We start from the raw sequence: 21234 nt of genomic DNA, 5'->3' as shown, positions 1-21234 counted from the left end.
TGGCCAATTACAGCACACAAAGAAGTAGGGCAAAGAATTGCCACCACAGTAGATTCTCTAAGGTTTGGGGCAATGGCTTGTCATTGTATCCCTCAGTTGCAATTTTGTTATGGCTGGAGAGACACAGCAGAAAGCTTTGGAACAGATAGGTGATACAGATAGAAACTGCAATAGGTAGATAGAGAGATTATAGTATCTACATCTAATGGTCTATCTCCTTCTTGATCTACATTTCTTTATCTTCTCTCCATTTCTGCCAGTAGTACAAATAGAGAAGCAGCAAAAGAAATGGTATACAGTTAGTCCTGGAGTTACAACAGTTCATTTAGTCACCATTCAAAGTTACAATGAAAAAAGGAACTTGCTATCATTTTTCACACTTGCAGCATTTTCATGGTCATATAATAAAAATCTGGGTGCGTGGCAAACTATTTACGATGGTTGCAGTACCCCGAGGTCATGTGATTACCTTTTGCAAGCTTCTGACAAGCAAAGTCAATCAGGAAGACTGATTCCCTTAACAACCATGCTACTAACTTAACAATCTGCAATGATTGACTTAACAACTGTGGCAAGAAACATCGTAAAATGGGCCAAAGCTCAGTTAACAAAGTCTCATTCAGCAACAGAAATTTTGGGTTCAATTGCAGTCATAGGTTGAGGAGTACTTGTATATATAGTATATCAGTCATTAGTGTGATAGGTTGAGGAGTACTTGTATATATAGTATATCAGTCATTAGTGTGATAGGTTGAGGAGTACTTGTATATATAGTATATCAGTCATTAGTGTGATAGGTTGAGGAGTACTTGTATATATAGTATATCAGTCATTAGTGTGCAGAAAAATTACTGTGTTACTCTGTTCTCCTTTTCACAGCTATGAAATGAACACTGCTGGTTGAATGCTATGCAAAGAGGAAAGTTCATATAGCAAGATACAAATAAATACTCATGTACATCATTGGTTTCAAAAACTGAGGCATAAGGAACAGAATTTGAGATACAATTAGGAGAAATGAAATCAGTTTGATGGGACAATGAGAAGGAATTTATTGGATGATAAATTTTCACTGCCTCCATCCGCATCCATATTTATTTTCACTGCCTCCATCCGCATCCATATTTATTTAAATTCCCAACTATGTTCACAGTGTGACCAAATGTGGGGATTGTTAAAATCAATATTATAGAGGCCTTTTTGGAATTAGAACTGTGTTCCATTTTGAAATGAAAACACTATTCACACTACCATTTCAATGAAAACTCTACATTTCTGTTGCAGAATGGAAGATGTGTTAAGCAAATATGTGGGAAATAGGAGAACTGATATTTAATCTGATCCAAGAGTAGTAAAATCCACATCCTATTTGTGATTGTCCAGTTATTACCACTAGGAAAATTTATAATAAATTCAGAATGTTAAAAAGAAGTATTTCCATTGCTATTACGTATATGAAACATCCTTTACCTCATTTTGACACATTGTAAACTTCTACATATTTGTGTTTTTGGTCACAATGTTTGTAATACACAAACTTCACCATCTTCTTTTCCTTCTCCCAAAGATATCCAGTGAAGAGGCAGGAAATGGCAGCAAAATAGTCTTTCTGTGTATTTTTTCGCTCTTTCTACTTCAAAACCATCAGGGTTTTTTGCCTCTCTATTCTTATTAGGCTGTTTGAAAGTGGGAGAGAGGAAAGCAAAGACACAGCTATCTTTGCTGTCTCTGGTGATGCCATTCCTTCATTGTGAGATAGGTTTGGGAGAAGAGAAGCTAAAATGCAACCCCAGGATTGTGGGAGGGGGCAGGCTGTTGGAAGAGGAAAGTCTGAATTGTTGGGGGTTTTTTGCATTGTGTTACACACATCTGTTTACTTCTTATATCTGACATTTTATCCAGTACTTCAAATTGCCCTGCGAGGTAACAAAGGAGGCATTTTTTCATGGCTGAATAGGATAGTTTTTCTTAATCTTAATCTAAACCCTTAAATACTGCACCCCATTGGCTCAATACATGTCCCCCCCCCCCCGAGTATTTGCAATGAACAATTTTAAACAGAAAGTGAACATTGAAGTGGATCAGTAGTTTATAGCATTGGTTTTGTTATTTATGGGATATTACTCAAGTAAATTCTACTAGTTCAACTTGTTTAGACTTTATTCATGACCTATAAGGTTCTATTCATTTTCTAATGTGTGTTTATAATTATTCTATATGGAGACTTTTAAAGTGCTTATTTTAAGGGAGGAGTACCTCTATTGAGTTCACTGATGCTTGGCAAGTAAAAGTCTTGGATTGCTATTTTCATTTTTCAGTAAAAGAGCAGGAAGCACTCAACCCTGTTAAGTAAAAGGAGTGTCAAAGAGAAAATAAGTATCCTACTGTCAGTTTACAGGATATTACTGATGTAGGTACTGTATCAATAGTACAGTACATATGTTTCATGTGCAGCTACATCCTGGGAAAACAGGACTTGACAAATTTTCTATCAAGGGACTTAAAGGGTGAAGGAGGCTTCCAATAATCATTTATCCTTGACATAGCTCTTCTGGGATTGAGATTTCTAGATGTTTGATTTGAAAAAGTGCAAGAGGTGAAGAGTATCTCTTGTACTCCATATTTCTGAAAATTGAATATCAATGTTACTTTTAAGGTGCATGGTGTTATGCTATTAATAATTCTATAGTTCAAAATATTGTCATACTTTTTTCTGGTACTCCAAAAATATTTTCTGCCTCACAAATGCTTAAAATGACACCAGTATCTTACTAACGTATGCTAGTTCTTCATACATCTTTGTATAAAATTGTATAGCACATTAGCAATAAAGGACTTATCAAGGAACTTTTGGATCAGCATAAATCTACACTGTTTAATTGTTTGATTTTTAGTGGAACAGTATTGAAGTTCTTCACACATCTCTCTTAAAAAAATCTGTAACATCACCTCCATTCTCCAAGATGTGGAGCTTTTAAGAGAGTATGTGTGATGCATGATACAGAGACAACAAAGTTGCTAGAAGACTTCCCTCTTGAGAGTTTGGATTGAAAAGGGTTGATCTCTGGTAGAAGAAATTAAGAGCTCTAATTAACAGTACACATTAGAAGGAGGGTTAAAGTTACACCAAAAGAATTCCAGTCAATTATCTTCTGTCAAATTAGAAACTTTTAAATTGAGAACCTTAAAGGGGGCAAACACTTGTTCATTTTCTCACTTTTTTTGATGCAAAGGGGAGGAAGATTTATTCCATCACAATGGGCAGTCTGCAACTACTCACTGATAACTGTTATCCATTATGTTTCTTAGGAGCTCTCTTAGAGGATTTTTTTTTTACCTTGAGCTCCATTTTGACCATTCTGCTCACATGCTTTGAAGTAACACTTTGCTTTGGAAGATTGACACCTCAATATTCAGCTCGATCCCATCAGTCCTGATGACTGGCTGGGAAAAGGTAATTTGCATATGCCAGTTATGAGAGTGGTAATGTTACTACTATCTTGACACTTTTAAATGAAAGCAGTACTTTGCTTTGACACTTCATATCGAAGGGTCACTTCAATTGTAGGCTCACTGATTCAAAGTGACTTAGACCTAACACCAGAGGTCATGAGTTAATTTTTGGTATACAGTACAGGGACCAGAAATTGGAAGGCCGTCCTGCCTGCTTGCCTGCCTGCCTGCCTTCCCTCCCTCCCTCCCTCCCTCCCTCCCTCCCTCCCTCCTTCCTTCCTTCCTTCCTTCCTTCCTTCCTTCCTTCCTTCCTCTGTGTAATAACATTAAGACATAGGATTAATTCTTCTGTAGTTAGGAATATTCATCTAAACAGATTCTGAAACAGCTGTGAAAGGTGAAATGCTTGAAGCATTGAACATAAGAACACAAGAAGAACACTAGAACACAAAAACCCATCTGGTCTAGCAGTTTATATCACTCAGAGACCATGCAGATGCTAACTGAACTTTCACAAGCAGGGAGTGATGTCCATTTTCTCTATTGTTTCCTAGCAACCGGTATTTAAGTAATACTGTGCTTGATTCTGAATGTGTTGTATATATATTAGGAACCACTGAATTGGAGAGATGTAGCAGGAGAAAACAATAGGGTCTGTAAATTCCATTGGGTATATATTCAGAAATGAAGGGGACCTGTAGCAGTGACTATTGGATTTGGCGAGAAAACTAGATGAACAGTAGTTTCAAATTGCTTTAACTGTCTGTCCTGGAAAAAAAAATATTGTTTGTGGAAGTGTGAATATTTTTTAGGCATAAAGCATGGTTTGAGATTGAAAATAAATTGTGTGCATGATTATATGTATATATTTTCCACCAAGTATAAAGACTATTAGAAGGAATAGAGTTTTTTTTATAGAAAAGCTAGAGTTTTTTTCTAGCTTTCCAGCCAGAACTGGATAAATACAGGTTCACATTACAGCCTCAGCCTTGGAAATTCACAGGATGACTTTGGGCAATCCCTGTTTATGAGTCCAGTCCATCTCACAAAATTACGGATAAAACAAAAAATGACCCCCGTGGAAGGCAAGCCGATTTCCTAGAGAAATTAGTGTGCAGGATTATGTTTGTGTGTGCATATATATATATATATATGTATCTCATTCATGTTTGTTCTCTCCCTCTCTCTCCCTCCCTCTCCCTCTCTCTCTCTTTCTCTCTCTCTCTCTCTTTCTCTCTCTCAGCTTTTTTTTTTGCATAATTATCTCTGCTACTATGTTGAAAAGGACAATTTCATACAGTTCTGTTTAAATTTGACTAAATTACTCTGTATCAATTACTCTCTATGCATAAGAAGATAGAACCAACTCTTATTTCTATCTATCATTACCCTGAATACAAAAGGAAGCTGATGCAATTTCTATATTATTTCCATTAAAAAAATTAAGTCCCTGCTTTCTTTCTTCTTCTTTCAACCTAAAAGCTGTGGTAAAAAAAAAAATGGGATATGGTTATGAACTCTCCAAGACAATCTCAGAAATATTAGGAAGCAGTTACAATAATAATAATAATGGTAACTAAGTATTCTACAATCATACAATTGGAATCCTATCTTTTCCGAACCTTCAATTTTCTCATGATGAATATGTCTGAATCCCTCTCCTCCTCCTCCTCCTCCTCCTCCTCTGATTGAACTCTAAGAATCTCACAAAAGAAGTTGATTCAGTATATTTCTCCTATGTAACTTACAGTACACTAATTTTCTGCATCAGTGAAAAAAACTTCATGTACTTGGACCTGGTGACCAAGAATTCTTAGGAGTCTGCCTATGTTATGATCTCCAATTATTAAAAAGAATGAGAATTTAATGCTAGAATTGTTTCATTGATATGTAGAAATTCATGTTGCATAAGGCCATAGTGTGAATAAATAGGAGCTTCAAAACAATCCTGCAGTTCAGAGCTTGTGCAGAAAAGAGCAAACATTAAGAATAAGAGTATGAAAAATAAGATAAACAATAACCAGTCTGACCTAGTGGTTAAGGCACCAGGCTAGAAACTGGGATACCATGAATTCAAGTTCTGCCATAGCCATGAAAGCTGGCTGGGCAACCTTGGGCCCATTACTCTCTCTCTCCCTCAGCCCAACTCACCTCATAGAAAATAAGATATGATATATCTTACTGGATATGTTCACTGCCTTGAGTTATTTGTGGGGGAAAATTATGAAGATGAGATACAAATGAATAAATAAATAAAATATTCAGTAATAAGACTATATTTTAGCCTATGATTCAATTATTTTGTAAGAGTCAGGATCCTAACTGTAAAGAAGTATAGAAATAACTTTGAAGGAAATTTGTATCAGTTAATCCAGAGAAGAAAGGTAGGAGTAAGGAAGAAACTTAAAAGATGAGTTTGCTTTGACTCTCTTAGGTATGAGAGAGAAGAAAAGAGGAACTTTTACCAAGCTTTCAAGATTCTGTTATTGTAGTCTTTATCAATTAAATTGTGTTCTACTGTTGCTTGTGGTGTTTATTTCCTGGCCTGGTCTACCTCAAAAAGTTGGTGTCTCTAGAATGGTAATGTTATTTTTTCTTAGAAAAGTTCTTAAACTTTCCTCTTAACTCTTAAACAGGTTGCTACTTTCTCCCAAAATGACAAATAAGAAGTAACATGGTGTGCTTTTGTAGGTAAATTTTGTTACTTAGCAGAGGCAGTTGGGAGATAGTGTCTCTAAAATGGAAAGAAATTTGATTTAAATGGCTTTTTTCAAGGGGAGGTCTGAAGTCTACTTGATGTACTTTTCTAAGTGAACAGTCTTTTTCAGCAATAATGGTGTTCATCTTATTAAATAAGTTGAGATTATCTGCTTCTGGGTTATAATAGAATACTGTATCATTATACCACTTACCTAGAAGAAAAGACATTACTTATAGGTTTCAGATGGATCAAGATGAGATACAGGTAATAGGTGACTTAAGATTCAATTTAATTTACGCAGTTATGGTCTGTGGCGAGGTATGAGGTAAGATGGGGAAGTTTTACTTTTCTTCACCTGTGTATTAATACCGAGGCACCCTTTTTGCCATGAATGAAAGAAGAAGTTGCCATTTTTCTTTTTTTCTTCTAAAAAGTGACTGGTATTTTTTTTTTAATTGAGGAGAACCAGGCTCCCTAACCTTCCTATGTTTGCTATGCCAGAATCAGTGACAATAGTTTGCTATACTCTTTAAGCCTTGCTAAAGAATATATTATTCTTTGGAAATATAGTATACGCTAAATAGCTTTTCTGTCTTACATCCAAACTACAGATGATGGGTATAACATCTAGACCAGGAGTGTCAAACTTGCAGCCCATGGAGTGGATGCGTCATGCATTGGCCATGCCCATGCCCAGTTTAGCGAAGAGGGAAAAAGTTGTGATTTATTATGCGAAGATGCCATAACGATGCGAGTTTGACACCCCTGGTATGTATGTGTGTGTGTGTGTGTGTGTGTGTGTGTGTGTATGTATGTATATGTGTATATATATATATATATATATATATATTTCATAGAACTGGGACGCAAGGCTCACCACACGATGAATACACCACATTCTTGAGGGCATTTATGCAAAAATTAGAATAGAATAGAATAATAATGCAATAGAAAATAAAATAACATCAGCATGATGTAACCCTGGATCATCTTTTCTTGACTCAGAAGCTACACAGGTCTAGTTAGTAGATCACCAGAAAGTATTAGGGCTGTAGAGTATATTGAATATTGATATTTTAATTACTTGAAACATATGTCAAAAGAAAGCACTGCTCCAAAAAAAAATCACATGGCTATATCCATAAAGTTACCCATCAAGCCTCCAGAAGTTGTGAATGTCCCAACACTGGAAGTCTTTAAGAAGATGCTGGATAGCCATTTGTCTGAAACAGTATAGGGTTTCCTGCCTGGGCAGGGGGTTGGACTAGAAGACCTCCAAGGTCCCTTCCAACTCTGCTATTGTATTGTATTGTATTATAAGTTTTACTCAAAGAAAACATTATTTTCCTTTCCTTTGGGCAATCTAGGAAGGTTGTCATCCCAATCACAATCAATAAATCCTGTCTGTTCCTGGAATGTGATTGGGAGAAGCCTATGTCCTCTCATGCCAAGACTGGATATTGGCTCACTTACAAAGAAGAAATTGTGTTCCAGTGGGAGGACTGTGCTGCATGCCCTAAGCACCAAGCTACAGCAATGATAATGATGTACTTCTACTATTACCTGCAGTAGCTTGAACAAGCAGTATTGCCATCTAGCAGAAAAAAGACTCAGTTTACAACTGTGCAACAAATGGATATACACATCTCTAGCAAATTGCTTCCTGAATTGGTGTGATCATTATTGCATTATGTAACAGAAAAGGGAAAAGGGTGGTATATGCCATCTGGCAATGACATAAGAAGGTATTCTTTTCTTCTCTCGGGGAAATTAGATAAATAAAGATTAGGGCATCCAGTTTCCCCATATGGATTGTAATGCACATGATGCATAATTGCATCTTGTCACAGAGAACTGCATTCAAAATATTTCTTTTGGAAGATCTTACATAAAGCATACATTTTATTTATAGCAACTGGGTTTGCTTAATGAACCATTCTAATATGCATTTGATTTTTTTCCCCTTATGGCCAACATTATTATATTTGCTTTTTCATATAATTTAAAGGATAAAGAATTTAACCCTTCAGTAGCTGGCACCATATTGAAAGAGGAAGAGTTTATATCATGTGAATCTTTGCATCTTTACAATTTGAGGCAGTACCCATTTCATCTAGAACTTAATTTTATCTGTATGGATTTTATGTTTAACCTACAAAGTTATCTGAAATTATTTTCTGTGATAACAATATGAAAACTCTAATTTCTCTCTAATTCTCTTTTTTACCCATCAAGGAATTTTTTTGCTGAAAAATGGAGCTAGTTCTGAATAACTGGTTTGTTTTTTTTTCAAAAATGGGTGATTAATCATTGTTCAGTTATTCTTCCTGCATCCCAGAGATTAGAGCAAACTTCTTAGGAATATTAGGAATATCAAGCCTCAAATTAGCTACAAAGTCTTCTGGTTGACTCTGGAAAAATCACCCTAAACTGTTTGTCACTGGTTTACCAATGGTATTCTTATTTCTTAAGGAATCTGGATATAAATATATTTACCTACTTATTTATTTATATCCTGCCTTTATTTTATTTCTTTTGTAAATAACTCAAGGTGGTGAACATAGATAATACTCCTTCCTCTTTCTATGTTATAAGATGGAAAGATAACTTTTATTAATTAGTTAGTTTTTAAAATGTGCAGGGAGCTTTTAAAAGAAATTAAGGCAAAAAGTAAATGATGAGAAATAGGCATGTGCCTGTAAGTAAAGAATGGGGAAAATACGAAATTCAGCCTTTTAAATATTTGTATTGGTTTCTGGCAGCTTTTCTTGTGTTCCAGACTTATTAAGTCATGTTTCCAATACTGACATGATTCTATATTGTAATAAGGAAGATAAGACTCCCTATTAAACTTTGGGGACAATCTCAAGATAAAATTGAACTAAATGTGCAACATTCTTAACCAATCTTCTTCCTGCAATCTTGTTAAGCTACATTGAGTCAGATCCAGAATTAGTCTTATTAAAATCAGTACACCCTTAATATACTGTCCGTAGTCACTACTCTGAAGGAATAAGTCTGAAAATGATTGTAGACATACAACATCTTCATTGTTGTATATGAAAGATAGAGGTATATTGTAATAACTTTATCACTATACGAATATTGTTATTTTTCTTAGTTTTGCCTTATTTCATTTCGGATCAGTCTCAGATGTCCTTGTTAAGTCTGCATAGATGCCCATGCACCGTAGAATTGTTCTTAAAGCATTGTGATGTAATTATATTGCTTTGAAACAGAATGTTAAGCAAATGCACACTGATATTAACATAATTAAATTATTTCCAGTGCACGTGTTAAAATTATTTGTTGAACTTACAAGACAGTCTATATAACCTCATTCCTCTGTTCACTGATGTTCAAGTGAGTTACTATGCCATTTCTTAGTGGCAGAATCAGATGCTCCAAGAGATACTAAAAAAAAATACATTAGACAATAGAAATCTATTCCTTGTCTCTTGTCAGTTTGTTTCCTCCAGTGTATTAGCAAATTCACTATTTAGTCTGGTTTTAAATGACTCGAGATTTGGCAAGTGTGCTACTTTGAGGGACTTTCATAAATCTTTTGGTTAGTGTAGTAGAATAAAACAATCAAACAGAGAAAAAATGTTATAAAAACATTTGTTCTTACAATCCTAGCGATGTCTATTTATCATAGCACTATGTTGTAGCATAATGTACTTATCCAATAATATGCATCTCAGCATTGATTAATGCTTGCCATTTGTTTCCTGGCAACCACATAAAATATTATAGAACTAAATAGCACCTTTTACTTAGATAATAACTTCCAATATATATATATATATTTAAATTGTCCTTGGAATTAGATTGCTAGTACTAAATATGTCTGTGTGTGCCTCCAAATATCTTCAAAAGAATAGCAAAAGGTATTTTTAAATTAAAATTTATTATAATAAAAAAACAGAATGCAAAACAAACAAAATTAATAGGGAAATGGGGGAAGGAAAAAAGAGGCAAGAGGCACAAGATAAGAAGGGGAAGGAAAGCAATGGTTTGACTGGGTAGCAAAGACATTTGTCAGTTTTGATTACTTGGAGATTTATATTATATACAACATGTAAGTAGTTCTTGACTTATGAAAGTAATGAAGTTTGCCCATTATGAACATAAGTCATGTTGGTTGCAAAGCAGTCATCACATGAGTGACCTGATTTTCCTTATTTTTTTGTGGTGGCCATTAAGTAAATCACCATTAAATGAATCACTATTGTTAAGCAAATACTACAATCAACCTTTTGTTCACTGTGGAGAATTTGTGCCCAAAATTGGAAGTAAACACTGAGTTGTAAATTGCTTGTAAAAGCTGCTAAACATCCAGTTGCAAGTTATGCACTATCTGCAATCCAAGAAATCCTAGACTATGTTTACAACTTCCAAGAAATATACTTTGGAGGTTTGATGGTACTTGAATAAAGAAGAGGAGCCATTGTCATATCATGAAAGGAAAACTTATTCTTGTCTGCAACTTATAGTACCGTGAAAAAATAAAAAACACCAGTTCAGCATTTCAGCTGAAAATAATAACATAGATAATATGTTCTTCATAATACTCCTGAGCATTCCAATATGTATCACAAATTAGAAAAAACAAAAAACATCAGAAGCTGCATGCCTGGGGAAATCATAGTGTACTTTTTGTTTTTATAATGAGTACGACTGGGCCTTAGATAAATCCCATATCTTTCAATTTACTATGCCCCCTAAATGGTGCTGTTCCTTTTAAAATTGCTTGTATCTAAGTGCATTACATTAATGAATTTTAGTTCTGAAGATTCATTGTTTGCTTTTGTTTCCTTACAAGAATTCACATTGTTTAGAAGGAAAACAGCAGAGCAACATAAACTGACTTTGAACAGTTCTTTAAAAGCATTTCTTAATTAGTTCTCTGTACTTCATAATTAGCCTGTTTTTTATATATATTTCAAGGATTTTTTTTATTTGCACCAGGCCTATACATAATATTTAAGTAGGTTCAGTCAAGTGTGCACAAAACATAAATTAGTCTGTAAAACAATTGACTACATCCCCCTAGTTCAAAAACATAAAACTAAAACGTATTTTAATATTTCTGCTTTCTGGTGTTCTGAGTTACTGCACTGTGGTTTTGAACAGACGCAGAATAGCAGTCTAACATTTCCCAACAGAAATGATGCCCACACAAATTCTTTTTAAAGTGTTTATCCTCTTAATCTAACACAATTCACAGACATGATATGCACCAAAAGGAATGCATTCACAAAGATCAAACTGGCACTCAGAACACATAATGGGAATTATTTCACTTCACAGCATGTAGAGAAATTCAGCTACAATTACATCTTGGAAAATGTAGCTTACATCAGTTCTAAGAAGGCAGGGCAATTCCTAGAAGCTTGGCAACCTGACAAATTAGCCATCAGCAAACATACATAAATTAATTACATTTATAAACCATTCAGAAAGGAACAGCTAAAGGCCAAAGGAAACAGTCCTGAGCACATCCTTCCACATCACACACATACATTACCAACCACCCAGATAAGCAGGAACCAGGAGCAAAATCAGATCAATCAAGAAGAAGGAATGCCCTCACAACAGCAAGGCTGGCAGGATAATCAGCTAGATATAAACAACCACTGAATTTCACTTTATATCAAAACATTGATGGTGATAGCTTGCACAGTAATAAAATGACTTCAAGTTCAAAACTAAATTCAGAGACCACCAAGACCCCAAGGACATGTTCATCTTTGGAAATGTGTATACATTATGTACCCTCTATCCTTTGAGTCTGTTTATGACAAATTTTATAAGAAGTCCAAAACATTTTTGATGCATCATGGAAAGAAATATTAACAAGCTTCTATATGGGAAAGCTAATTAAACATTAAACTATAGAAATAATCTCTTCCCTCCTGCCCTTAATTTGCATACGTGTGTTTTATTTATAGCTGGTTTTCCTGTCTCCTTGGGCATCTTTCTTAATTATTCATAAGTACACATAAGTTAAGAGAGATACACACCTGCAAGAGAAGAGGAAAAAAAATCACAGAAAAGACTGTGATCCCAGCAAGAAATACAAATGCCTGCAAATATCATTTTATCAATATCATGCTTCCATCTTACCTATCTGATTGTGGGACATTTAATATGTTGCTCCAAAAATGATAACCTCCAAGTGAAGTTACATATGCTCAGCATTACTATATTACTAAATTTTTTGGGAATAAATCCAAATTTGCTTTCCTATCATTTTGGTAGGACATATAGGAAAAAAGAAATAGGTTTACCCATTTCATTTCTTTGAATTGTCTGCTTATTTCACATTTCCTATGGCAGATCTTCTCTCTTTGTTCCACCAGATGGAATTCCATTTGTTTGGTGGGTTGGTCGTGCCAGTGAAAAGCATCCTTACTGGGGAGGATCCATTCCAGGAATCCAACAATGTGCTTGTGGTCTAGAAGAAAGCTGTGTGGATCTGAGATACTTTTGTAACTGTGATGCAGACAGCGAAGAATGGTAACAGTGCATTCTAATTTATGTTATTGTTTATATAGAAGTATATTATGAATTTAATGAAAGGTGGTTGGTAAGCTTTATTGCAGACTTTTACCATTATGTGCGTACATATGCACATATTGTATATACATGAACTTCTACATGCATTATTTAAAAAAATTACAGGAAGTTAAAGGAGTTAAAAACAGAAGGAAAGGAAAGAAAGAATATAAAATATTAACGGTAGAAAAGTAATTTTATGAATCAATGTTTGGTGCTTCACTCTCATGTATCAAGACAAATTTTGGCTACATTAGGGCTAGTAATAGTTTTATAATCTGGTAGAAGATAGCAGACCTACCGGTGATTGTCTATGGGAGTTGCTTTATGAAGGACTGAATTATTATATCACTAATCAAAGGCAACAGGTGAACTAATTTTTCTTATTTTTTTTTAAAAAGGAAAAAAACGTGCAAGTTTAATGGCATATAATGAGATGGAAATAAAGTTTATTTTTTGTGTATCTTACTTTTCAGTCATAAGTTTGACACACAAACTAGGGAATGTAGAGTTCCAAACCTCACAAAACATATATAATAAAAATGCCTCTTTAAGGCATTCAGTAAGTTTAATGTCTAAAGAAATTTTATAGTGGCCTTCAAATTGTGTTTCCAATTTGACTTCCAACACAGAAGAATTTGAATTAGAGAAGTAAGGCAACCTTTAACTTTATGACTAAGGATAATATTCTTGATGTGCTTGATCTCAAGAACAATTTCAAATCTATAAAATTGACCAACATGCTCTTTTAATTTTGTCACTCATAAATTAGATCAACTAATTCTCTTTCAAGCTCACTCTACTATATAGATATTCCTTATACCTTTGCAGATTTTAGGCTGATGAAGGTGGAATAAACTGTTCTTCAGTCTACTGTAGAATCTAGTTTGGCCTCCTGCTTTGAATATGTTCATATTTAGAAAGATCTTACTGTTCATCATATGATTAATTTACATAACTGTAATAGGTTTCTGATTATTGTAATAAAACAATTACACACATTCTGTTTTAATGATACATACACGCTTAATGGCAATAATGAACAACTTTTAATTTTATATTAGTGAGATGGGGCTGAAGAAAAAATAAATTATAGAAACTCTAAATTTTTTCCTCAAAAATTTGCACTTTGAAAAAAAATTCATCTTTTCTTTCTGCACTACACATGACCTATATTACAGAAAAATTATACCAATGCTGTGTAAATCAGTGGTGAAGTAAGAAAATGGTTACAGTAGAATCGGAAAATGAACAAAAGACCATAGTTAAAATTATGTGAGCACAGAATGACTTTCACAGGCTAAAGCAATTTGGCATTTTCAATTTAGAAAGGAAATAGCTCAGCCCTGCTGTAATAAAATAAAAAGCATATAGCATTTTGAATATTTTAGGGCAGGAGAAAAATGTATATAGAAAAACTTTTATCTCCATTCCCTCCATGAAGATTCACTTGCTAGAAAGTTTGAAGATCATGATTAGTGATTGAGCATTGATTATTTGACGAACTTGAGCCAGAGAAAGAACATATTGTATAGCAAATACCAGATTATTGACACATGTCTGGATGATCTTTATTTTTAAGGAGCAATTTTCCAAAATCTTTCCAAATTTTTATAATATCCCGCTACTTTCAATGTTCAAAATATTAGAATGTCAAAGAGAGCAAAACTAATATAGCCTTCCATTCATATAAAGACAAGCGTTTGAGTTCTGAATGTTTAATACACAGAGAATGTATTTAAATTTCTGTATTTTGAGTGTTTAGCTACTGAATTAGATTTGCCATTTCTCCCTTGATATATTCATTTTTCACAACCAGATAAAAGACAAGCAGAAAATGGTTGTTTCATTGCTAGAAGTACTTTTTAATTGGTTTTACAGATTTTTCTGCTCGGAAATAGCCATCAACAAAGCTAACAATTTGTTAAAATTAATTACAAATAAAGCATAAATAACATAATACAATAGTTACAGACATAACATTTAATACATTAATGAGTGTTGTGCTTATCAATATAATATTTTTTTAAAAAAAAAACTAGGTTGGAACCATGCAGTTTTGTGTCATTTCTGAAAGCAGAGAGAGACAAAAAGGGGAATTTATCTGTTAAGCGATACAGTGATGGTAGCAATAAAGGAGAATATTTGTAACTCATGGTTGACTTGAGGGGTCCTTGGTGCTCTCTGAGCTTGATTGTTTTGTTACTAATCTGGATAATGAAATATCTTCAAGTAAAATAACCAAGCTCAGAGACCACCAAGGATCCCTCCAAACAGTGATAGAATTATTATAGTTGTTCCTGAGACAATTTGCCATTCTATTCATTTATTTTTATTTATTTAATTTCTCGAACATGTATTAGATAACAGGTATAAGTATAAACATGGACATGAACAAGGAATGAGTACAAGTAAATGGGGACAGTAGAATAGGGACGGTAGGTATGATGATGCTCTTATGCATGCCCCCTTTTACAGACCTCTTAGGAATGGAGTGAGGTCCATGGTAGACAGTTTAACTTTGAAGTTGTGGGAGTTAGATGATGTAACAACGGAATCAGGTAGAGCATTCCAGGTGTTGACCACTCTGTTGCTGAAGTCGTATTTTCTGCAATCGAGTTTGGAGTGGTTTATCTTGAGTTTGTATCTATTGTTTGGCCATGTATTATTGAGGTTGAAGCTGAAGTAGCCGTTGACAGGTAGGATGTTGTAGAAGACAATTTTGTGCATTACACTTAGGTCAGATGGTAGGTGGCGTAGTTCTAGGTTGTCCAAGCCCAAAATTTCAAGCCTGGTGGCATAAGGTATTCTTAATAGTCTTCAGTAGTTTTAAACTGGCCTGTTGCCTTCAGTGTAGTGGTAGGATTACTAGCCCTGGATTTTAAAGTTGTAGCTGATACTTCTGAAGGTTAGCAGATTGTACAAGTGCAGCTTATAATTTGGTACAATATTTGGCTTTTTCCTATTGCTTAATACAATGTTAGAAAATGTCCTCCTGAAAGTTTTTCTTCACAAATGGCTTCTGTTATTCATTTAAAAACTTTTTTTTCTTTTGGAAGTATTGTAGGAGGGTTCTACCCTTCCTTTTTAGTTGCAAGATGATAGAATACATTGATGATGTTCTCCCCATCACATACACTGCATCACTCTGCAACTTCATAGTTCCTTGTGCTTCAGAAAAAGAGACCCAGAGGATATTTTTATTCAGAAGACAGGAGGCCAAGATCACGAGAGGTAGATCACAAGAGAGAGAAATGTACAGAAAAGCAGGATACTCATATAAGCACACTTGGCATCTCATACATTAGATAATGTCAGGAAGATCCATTAACTACTGTCATGAGAATTCTAGAGAAATGTACTGTTCAATTGACAGAAAATATTTCTTTTCTATAAAAGTGAAAAAAAAGTGGAAAAAAGGATAGAATCAATATCAGGTGAAGTATTAGTACCACTTTATAATGGCTTGGTAAGATCACACTTAGAATATTGCATCCAGCTTGGTTGCCACAATATAAAAAAGATGTTGAGACTCTACAAAGAGTGCTGAGAAAAGCAACAAAGATGATTAGATGATTGGAAGCTAAAACATAAAAAGAACAATTTCAGGAATTGGATATGTCTAGTTTAATGGAAAGAAGGACTATGGATGACATGATAGCAGTGCTCCAATATCTAAGGAGCTGCCATGAAAAAGAGAAGGTCAACTTATTCCCCAAGGCACCTGCAGGACAAGAAGCAGTGGATGGAAACTAATCAAGAAGAGAACCAGTCTAAAAAGGAGAAATTTCCTGACAAAACAATTAATCAGTGGAACAACATGCATAAGGAAGTTGTGGGTGCTCCAACATTGGAGGTTTTTAAGAAGAGATTGGAGAACTATTTGTCTGAAATGGTGTAGGGTTTCCTGCTTGAGCAGGGGGTTGGACTAGAAGGCCCTCAAGGTCCCTTCCAACTCTGTTATTCTGTTAACATTAACCTTATTCTCTATCATAAACAACAGATGCTAGAATTATTATTGAGTTGGGTTGACTTATTTTGGCAGACTCTAATGCTATTATCTTCCAGGATCTCTTTGTTATGGAATTAGCTGCAGTACTTTACTTGTAATGCTGGTTTAACTTTTTAAAACTTGCATAGCAACACGGAAAATTTAAATGTTTATAATCTGCATTCTCTGCATTCCACTACTTGCAAACTTTCAAAATTTTTGAAGATATTTTCTTTGGCTTGTTTCCAAGTTGCATAGCACCAGACATATGCTGATAGTACATTTCTCATAATATACTGTATCACAAATTTCATTAAATGCTGTTGCAGCTACCTATTCAAGTGAGGTTTCATTAAGTTAAAACTAGGCAATATACCCAAAGGATATTATAAGAGAGGAAATTAAATTGAATAACACTACTTTCCTGCCAACTATTATAATACAAGTGAGGGGAGACTTTGTGAATATTCTAGTTTATGCTACTGCAAAGCAGCATCTTGAAATACAAGAGAATAAGAATTTGTTTTTCAATATGACTGATACATTGGCCATGGTACTGCAGTGGTTAGAGTGCAGTACTGCAGGCTACTTCTACTGACTGCCAGCTGCCTGAAAGTTGGCCATTCAAATCTCACCAGGCTCAAGTTTGACTCAGCCTTCCATCCTTCCAAGGTGGGTAAAATGAGGACCCAAATTGTTGGGGACAATGTGCTAACTTTGTAAACTGCTTAGACAGGGTTGTAAAGCACTGTAAAGCAATATATAAATCTAAGTGCTATTGCTATTACTATGAAGAAATATTAAAAACTGCTATGAACTTGCAACTTACATGTTCTTTCATAGATGTAATGAAGTTCTGAACTATCATTGAACTATGTTTCAACATTTGAAACGTAGATAACGTAAGAAAGTTAATTTGTTTCCATATTGTTCACATATATCTTATAAGTATGGATTAACAAGGATCTGAAAATACATGATCAGACACCTAGCTAATTTCAAGACTACCTAGTCAATTGTTAGATGAAAGTTACCTGGAATTCTGTCATGAAAAATATTGCTTATATGAAGTATCAATATTATTAAATAAATAAAATTAAATCATATTATTCTGAAAAATTCATTAGGCATTGTGGACCGTAACACAATTTCTCCAAGATCTGCATTCTAAATATGCATGCTTTATTTCTTCTATCTTGGCTTCTTTCTAATTCATATGCAAATGCCTTGTGCCTGAATTTACAAATGCATTAAAAATGTGGGTTTTATTTTTTTTTAAATTAAATAAAAAATTGAGCTTGTTCTCCTGAGCTTTTAGCTCAGGTTTTTTTTGCAGAATTTTAAAATTTGCAAATTCAAATCTGAATTTCATATAATAGATGGACTGCATTTTTGCTTGCCTTAAGAAATATAAAGTCTTTTAAAGTACCTTTCCTCGTAAATAATTATTTGTTCCTTACTGTTATATTTTCTTCTTCACATATTAAGACTGGAAAAAAAAATGGGTTTCTTAGGCCATTTGGTCTGTGTTATGGCCCTTTTTTATGATCAATCATGAAATATTTTATGATTAATTTTATGATCATTGGCCAATAACCGAGATAGATCATAAATCTGTAATTTGCATAGTTTCTGTGCATGACACTATTTTTAAGTTATTAACATATTAGATGGAAAGTTAGTGCTCCACCCAAATGCCAGTCATATAAAAATGTATAAGGTCTGAAAAGAAAATCTATTACCACTAGCCTTAGAAAGATTTGATAGTCAGTGTTACATTATTTTATGCTGCTTTTAAAAAAAACAGTTGAGACGTCCCATTTTTGCTTCTCTGGAATAAATAATCCATGACTTTGAATTATCTATCCATCATACAGTTAATATAGATATTTCTACCATAGTAGCAAACATATTTTTTGTGGATTAAAAGATTTATTGTTCAATTTTCACCGGAAGTTTCAAATCGGTTTGCAGTAAGAGCACAATAACAGCACAGGTTTTCTTTTTAATTAACACAAAATATATCTAATGGCAGTGGGCCACTCTCTCAAGGAATGCTTGGCAGCATTATTGATTTTTTTAAAAAAATGCCCAAGTAAACAGATATATCTTCTTTGTCAAAAGAAATATTAATATATTGAGTGCCAGAACATAGATATCCTGTGTTTATTTTCTACTTGCCATTTGTTATATGCACGTATAATGCCATATTATCTATGTGTTTCATTGACATTTTCATTGTCATTGGAAAAGAAAAAAACAAGAAAAAACAAACAAACCTCAAACCAATTTCTAAAACCTAAAAGGTTTTTTGAAGATTGCTTTAATGGATTCCACAGAAATCTCCCATATCAGCAGTCTTCAAAACTGAATTAATCTCTTCTTTGGCTACCCTTGAAAACCGTTGAAAACTTTAAGCTGGTACAGCATGTTAAAAGCTAGGTTATGAACTTTACATTAATTTCAGCATCTCTTCTATTCTCCAGATATAATGCATACCTCAGGATGTTGTATCCATAGTATAATGCAGCCTGTCTGACCAGAGATATCTTACAGATCAGTTCTGAGGAATTTTTAGCAAATTTATATAATTATTGTGTTCAGAAATACCCTTAAATAGGCCAAATACCAGCATAAACATTCACACAATTTCTTCCTTTCCTTTCCTTTCCTTTCCTTTCTTTTCCTTTCCTTTTCTTATTGTTTCAATATGGTACACAGACATTTGTGTCAATGAACTTTGAAAATCCACAAAAAGATTTTATTTAGTAACCAGATAAAGGAAGTTATACAAACCCAGCTTCTACTAAGGTGGAGGCAAATGGGAGCACTACTCACTGCTATCTGTGTCCACACAACTATCTTCCATTATAACTGGTAACTCAAGTATCGCTGAATGGAAGCCATTGTTTATGTAATGTGACCTGGCCTTCCTTGTCCTCCAAGATCCCTATTCTTCTATAAGGTTACTCAGGGACACTTTTACACAGTGCCTATTAGTATTTTCATTCAAATTCTTTTGGACACTTTGATGGAAGGTTCCTAATTATTGGATGCACTCAGTAAGGAGACTTGTCAGGCATCAGGCTAGCAATCTGACACCAGATTAATACTATTTTGATTAGGTATTTGAATGTGTGTGTGTGTGTTTGTGTGTATATGTGTGTGTGTGTGTGCATATGTATGTGTATAGTATATATGTATCTATGTATGTATGTATATATACCTACACCCATGAAAATATACAAATATATATATATATATATATATATATATATATATATATATATATATATGTATGTATGTATGTATGTATGTATGTATGTATGTATATGTGTGTATATGTGTGTATATGTGTGTATATGTGTGTATATGTGTGTATGTATGTATGTCTACACACACACACACACACACACACACACACACACACACACACACACACACACACACACACACACACATATATATATATATATATATATATATATATATATATATATATATATATAAGAGTTTTAGATTTGGACTATGACTGAATATATTTTACCCCAATATGGCAACTTGCGCGAGGTGGGGAGGGAAAGAAAGGGAAAGAGGTATAAAATGTGTTCAATATACCAATAGGAAGATTTATGTCATCAAAATAGACTTTAAACATCATTTTTGGATCCAAATCTCTCCCTCCCTCCCCCCCTCTCTCTTTGCATATACTGTATATAGGTATCTGTATATTTATAATTTCTCATGCAAAGCTATTTAAGATTTCTACCCTGATACACATTTTACACATTTATCTATTTGTAGGACCAATGACACCGGCTTCCTTTCCTTTAAAGAACATTTACCTGTGAACCAGATAGTCATCACTGATACGAACAGACCTAATTCTGAAGCTGCCTGGAGAATTGGTCCTCTTCGTTGCTATGGAGATAGTGGGTATCAGCTCTTTTCAGCATCCTTATGCACAAGCTGTATAAGAAGCTGGTGTGTGTGTGTGTGAGAGAGAGAGTGAACGAGTGTGTATGTGTGTGTATGACAGAGTTTTGTTTGCACTAGTGATAACAGATACCTTCTAATAATTGCATTGTCTGATTGTTTCTGAAATGAATTGTGCAGTTTCTAAAGAAGCATATTTTTTTTCTAAATAATTTGCAATAAGACTTTGAGTGCTAGAGATTCAAATTAAAGGCTTGTTCGGACTTCTGTATCCACAATGGTGGAATAAAGAGAAATGAACAAGCATGACATGAATAAAGTAGGACTTCCTCATCCATATCCTTCAGCAACTAATTAATACTGAGAACCTGTTCTCTTCATTAATTAGAAGTAATATCCAACCATCTTGCCCATTAGTAGCTGAAATTATTATCGGCTATAAAATTTTATGATTCTCTTTTAAACCTGCTTGTGGTGGTTAAAGTTGGTGGTTACCATTTTCTCCTGTACAAAATTCCCCATTTTGTTTAGTGCGAAGGACTTCCTTTTGCATTTCTTTGTCTCCTTGTTTCCCTCAACAATTCAGTTCATT

The 21234-nt window shown here is 34.2% G+C and overlaps 1 protein-coding gene across 1 annotated transcript in view; it reads left to right on the top strand.

Annotated features, from left to right (window-relative positions):
* Nucleotides 1-21234, top strand: part of CNTNAP5 (contactin associated protein family member 5) — a 407927-nt gene that overhangs the window by 325435 nt on the left and 61258 nt on the right. The window contains exons 14-15 of the mRNA XM_081943815.1: nt 12520-12676; nt 20511-20638. Of these exons, the coding sequence (XP_081799941.1) occupies nt 12520-12676; nt 20511-20638 (285 nt within the window). The remainder of the gene's footprint in view (nt 1-12519; nt 12677-20510; nt 20639-21234) is intronic.

Source organism: Natrix helvetica (assembly GCF_964273705.1).
Source record: "Natrix helvetica genome assembly, chromosome: 1".
Taxonomy (NCBI): domain Eukaryota; kingdom Metazoa; phylum Chordata; class Lepidosauria; order Squamata; family Natricidae; genus Natrix; species Natrix helvetica.
The sequence above is the reverse complement of the archived record's forward strand: the minus strand, read 5'-3'. Positions and strand labels throughout refer to the sequence as shown.